The 5672-nt window shown below is 32.8% G+C and overlaps 1 protein-coding gene across 1 annotated transcript; it reads left to right on the forward strand.

The window, feature by feature from the left end:
* Positions 1 to 263: 263 nt before the first annotated feature.
* LOC148602076 (PI-stichotoxin-Hmg3b-like) lies at positions 264 to 5030 on the forward strand. The gene is made up of 4 exons (XM_088554973.1): positions 264 to 312; positions 955 to 969; positions 3568 to 3740; positions 4933 to 5030. Exons 1-4 carry the CDS (start codon positions 279 to 281, stop codon positions 4939 to 4941), a joined length of 231 nt encoding a protein of 76 aa, XP_088411099.1. The 5' UTR covers positions 264 to 278; the 3' UTR covers positions 4942 to 5030.
* The last annotated feature ends 642 nt before the right edge of the window (positions 5031 to 5672 follow it).

The following is a 5672-nucleotide window of genomic DNA, read 5'->3' on the forward strand; positions in this document are numbered from 1 at the left end:
CAAAATACATTTCTCAAAGACAGATAATGAGTTGATTGTCACATTTTGTAATTTTAATAGTAAAAGTACGACTGTCGATGGTTATGTCAGTACTTATTTTGTCTAGTAGTGTAAGGGTCTGAAAACTTACGAACTATCAAACCTTTGGTCGATTTTTTCTATTGCCCCTGTGAGATTTATGGACATGCCTCCTTCACAAATGTCACTAGACCACGTGACAGCTAGACTATACAAAATACCTCCAACACTTTTAATCTATGGTTGTAACTTAGCCCACAATGTATGGTAGTGCATGCATGACAGTTTATCTAGGTGATGTTGTTATTGAATTAATGATGATTGTCACATAAAATGAATATCAAATATAAATATATCTCGGATGGTGAACCACTCTTTCTACCTGAATACCCCACCAGCTCATGTTTTTTTCTATCATTAACACATTTGGGTATGAAAACTTCCGAACGACGTTAGAACTTGCTAATTCGAATCAAGACGGAAGTACAACCAAAATGGCTTTCAAATTTCCCAGTTCTGGCATTTTTAGGAAGTTTTCAAACCTTTTAAATAATGTGGTATTGATTTATTCATTATTTTAAGATATAAGAACGAGAAGATTGAGGGAGGCTTAAAAAGATTTTAAAAATAATGTAAAAGGAATTTGGCGATGTTATAATTATTAATTGGGAAGATTACAACTGTCAAACAGTAGATATGTTCAGGGTTTTTGGGTTCATGATTCGTTTGTTGAAACTGTTACACATATATTACATTTGCATCATAGTAATTAGTTATATGATGTTTTATATGTTGAAGCAACTAGCGAATAAAACAAATGACCTTATGACTCACTTTAAAGGGATGTCTGACATAGAATGTTTCACCTTTTAGTGTCTGTAAAATTGATGATCAATTCTTATTTCAATGTTTTTGACACTTTTTTTATACTTTCAGCTGCATATAACTATGGTGAGTGACGTTTGTGTAAAGTTGTGCCGACACAATGCACTGGGTGATACGTAATGTTCATATTTACTTTAAAGTTATATAGTTATAGCCTTTATAGATAGATACTGTTTAATGTAACGATTGACAATATTATTATTATATTATTATAAAAAAAATTATTATTATACTATAAAAGTTCCAATTAGAAGATTTCTGTGGGTAAAAGCCTTCTGTTGGAGTCGATGTCTATTTCAAAAAAGTAATTATACATTTACTTAAGTGGAAATGTTTGTAAGAACCAGGCAAAATGGGAAAAATCAGAAACATGCATGTCAAAAACCTAACGATCTGACAATAAGGATTCTATTTATAGTTTACAATATTATTTTTGTTTCTTCACCACTTGCTCAGTTTGTCAATAGAATGTAAAAAATAAAAAAAAAGATTTTCACAGAGTTATCTGATCTTGAAATGTTCATTTCAAGTGGATTTCAATACTATAAGGATATGGAAAATCTCGTCATTTTCCTTGATTCTGTAAGCGCAAATAGTCAAATTAAACTTTCAAAATGATAGGATTTTTCATACCATCTTTCGCCCACTTCCTGATTCTTACAGAGACTGACACTTAAGGTAAAAGGTGTTAACAAGCTTATTAATAAACATGATGTTGTATCATGTTATTGTGTACGATGCAGTTACACTTTAGTTATATAATTTGTAAATGACCACGTTATAATTTTAAAGACTCCCAGATTGGCAAAGCCTTAAGATATCTTTATGCCTTTGTTTGAAATATGATGATTCATATTAAACATGTTTGGGCATGTCTGAATCAAATCGTCGATATTTCAGAACCATTCTGTGTAAAGATCAGGCAATGAGTGACACATCGTGTTTCTTAATTCAGTCTTTTGCTTCATATGTCTAGTTTGTAACAGTACTCGTCCTCGTGACGAGCGACATAATCTATACACTTATCCTTATATAATGTACATGTATCAAATATATGATTTATTTTATCAAATAATTAAAGAGTAATCAAGGGAACCAAGTGCAAACCAGGGACAAAGACCCGACATGGAAAACATACATACACAACAAAGAACATAAAGTAACTAAAATCATACATACAAAGTAACGAAAGCAAATGAGCAACTCGGACTCCACTAAAAACTGGGAGCATGGACCAGGTGCACTGCTTTTCTAAAAACACCAACCGAGTTGCTCATAAAAAGTAAAGTCCGGGATAGACAAACTAAATAAAATAGACAAAATAGAAATTCAAATCGGACTGACTAATATCTAGATCTAAATTTAACAGTATGTATATACAACAAGTAATATAGCGTCAACATACTTAAAAATGGAAACAAAATATTCAGGTATATTGGATATCGTTTCAATAACCATTGAAAAAATTTTTTTACACCATATGAAATATGTATATAATTATACACACATACATCGGATCAAATTGATACAGGTAACGTAACGTAAGCTTAGAACAGCCTGAAAAAGTCCTAATTATGTTAGAACTGTCAAACTTAAGAACAATTTTTTGTCGTTCCCTCCGCCGTACTCGAACCGCTGTTACAGCTATTGCAACACCGCCTGCACAAAGTTAAGCGCACTAGACCACTCGGCCAGCTAGGCTATATATAAATATAGCTTTCGCTGGCCGGGTTATACATTCTCGTAGGATAAATCTAGATTTGTAACTTAGTACATGAGGTATGGTAGTACGGGACAGGTCATCTAGGTGTTGTTATGTATGATAGAGGATCACATTGATGCAGGGAAGATAACGTAAGCATAAAAGGGAATGAAAAATTCCCAACGATGTTAGAACTGTCAAATTTGAGAAGCAAATTCTTGTCGTTCCCTCCGCCGAAATCAAACTCGTACCGCTGTGATATCTATAGCAACACTGCCATATATATATAATTGTGGAGGACCTGGTCAGGGGCAGTTTCAAATCTCAATAATACACAACGATGAAAGTATCCCTCAACTGAATCTTAAGAAAGTAGAAAGTTACAAATCGAATCTTCAGAGAATGGAAGATACTTATAATCTCGATATATTTATTTTGAAATTAAAATGTTTGGATTGTGGTTATAGTTCATATTTATAATTACTGATAAATAATATCCATTTAAGCAATTCAATTTATTGTTGTAATGATATACATATAACAGCTGTGCAATATTTGTGTTTATGTACTTTTTGCCAATTTCCTCCGCAAACCTATAACCGCTTCCTGCTTCATGTATCACTCCGCCAGTATATTACCCTTAGCGCAAGAGATTGTATTTTTGATTGTACGTTAAAAGCAACACCTTAAATTAATAAATTAACTTATATTGTATATAATGCCAGGGTTTTCCTCTGCTATCGGTGGAAAACAATTCAAAATCGATTCATGGGACACTACAAGGATTATAATTAAACCAAAAATTCTAGCCATCTATCTAAGAAAAAATGTATCGCTTTTTCATGGCAGGATAAAACAATAAAAGGGTATTGTATATGTACCTGAATTTTTGGAACAAAACAATGTACAAAAAGTATTTATCAATTGTATATAAAGCTACTTGTCAATCAATTCTTCTTTAGATGTGTGCAACCTCCCAATGAAGGTCGGGCCTTGCCGAGCAAGTCTTCCCCGGTTTTACTTCGACCCTAATATCGGACAATGTAAACTGTTTTATTACGGGGGCTGTGATGGAAACGCCAATAATTTTAATACAATAAGACAGTGTAGAGTAACGTGTGAAAGAGGAACCAAGGTAAGTTTTAGATACATTTTGTACATGAATAAGTTATTAAAGAATGATTATCAATTTTGATGAAACGGGTAAATTTTCGTATTTTAAAAGTGAAAAAGTAGCATAACTGAAAGGTTACCATTTTTGGTCTTCAGAACTTGGTTTAGACAAATATAATGCTAGAATTATCCAACTGAAGGATCAAACTGATATAAAGGGAACTTAAGAAAAATGTCTGATTTATTCAGGTTTTCAGAAATTTGAGGACCTGTTTAGTCATGTTTCATTGTAGTGCTTGATAATTTCTTGTATATTCATGAATACTAAAATTTATAGGAAGATACCTAATAACCAGCCCCTAAAAAAATAAAAATTACAAATGCATTAATTCTGTTACAAAAATAACAAGGCAATCAACAAGTTCAGTAACCAGTAACTCACAACATACATTTTTGTTCATGTAACTAAATGTAAGCGCTTATATATTGTCGACCGAAGACAAAATCAAACAAGTTTCACGTTTCCTGATTTTGACACTCTTATTCATGATTATACAGATTAAGGAGTAACCGTTTGATTTTGAAAGGGGGTGTCAGATATGCTATCCTGCTTTTTAATTTCGAGCAAATAAAGGTCCTGTCTTTTTAACTCATTGACTGTCAATCAAATGGTAGCCCCTTTCAACAAACAAGAAACTACGATTGCATAAAAAAACATGGTGAAAGGAGTATTCAACCATAATATTCTATGTAGGTAAATTTTGTTGTACAGATAAATCGTATATCATGTCTACACCAATTTACGCTACTTAATATGGAGTAGGCATTGCCAAATCAACGAGCACAGAGAGCTTTACCACACGTGTACTGTCTGTGCTAGGTTCGTTAAAATAATAACATCCACGTGTTTCCCGAAGTTTATTTACAACATCAGATTCACTTCTTTAAATAAGTAAAAAAAAGTTAAAGACCTCAAAACTATCAGAAATGATTAATTTATTTTTACTGAAAAGTAACCTATATTTTTTATATTTATTTGATTGAAGGAAATAATGAATTTTCTCCGTAAGGACAGTCACTTTTTGTTACTTCCGGGACATGGCTTTTTTTCGTTTGTATATTGGGGAACCTTACGGGAAATTTAGAAAATACACGTAATAACCGTAGATCTCACTCCGCTTCGCGGTGCTTGCTAATATCTCTTTTTTTTTCAGAGAAAATGACGTGATGACTTGTTAATATGGTAAAAATCCAATGGAGGTTGACCATGTGTTCCACGTTCAGATTATTAATAAATAGAATATTTAACTAACAGTGCATCGTTTCTTTTGACGGAAAAAAATAGAGTTATTTCTCTTATAGAGTATATCAACATTATATACTAAGCTTACAACACGCCCCATTTCCCCTTCTCAATACCAAGTTAAAACAGTCCTTTGATAGTTCCTCAACTATATCTTCACTATTTGGTGGATATTCTCTTAAACTGTATATTGTATTCGTGCTTTGCAAGTGCACTTATCTCATCGACTTTTGTTCCGAATTATTGTGGTGTTTTCGTTGTCTTATACAGAGATGTACAGTACCATTGACCCAGTCTAAGTATGAAGTAAATTCGTCTACAACAAGTACACTGTACACTAAAAAAGGCGATCAAGCTGTTTGGACTAAAAATAGCTTGTTTACGTTTTATAGACTCTTTTGTGATAACTGTGGAATAGTCGTTTAGCATATGTGGAGCATGCTAAGAGCCGACAATGTAAGTTGTTTTATTTTTGGTGGCTGTGGTTCTATCCTGCCTATTTATTTCGGGGATATAAAGATCCTGTATTCTTACATCTTGGACTGTCGACGTTGCTTTTTTTTTGATTCATGAAAATTTCAATCTGACCTTTTTATTTCAAAGTTGATCGTAGCCCCCCCTTTCTTCCCGAATAGAAACCAAATGGTAATT

This window comes from Perna viridis, chromosome 12 (genome assembly GCF_037379345.1).
Source record: "Perna viridis isolate PV_CMFRI_1.1 ecotype Kerala chromosome 12, ASM3737934v1, whole genome shotgun sequence".
NCBI classification, from domain to species: domain Eukaryota; kingdom Metazoa; phylum Mollusca; class Bivalvia; order Mytilida; family Mytilidae; genus Perna; species Perna viridis.

Excerpts from the sequence above, each read along its gene's own strand:
- LOC148602076 (XM_088554973.1), top strand. The coding sequence starts at position 279 with ATGTATGGTAGTGCATGCATGACAGTTTATCTAG.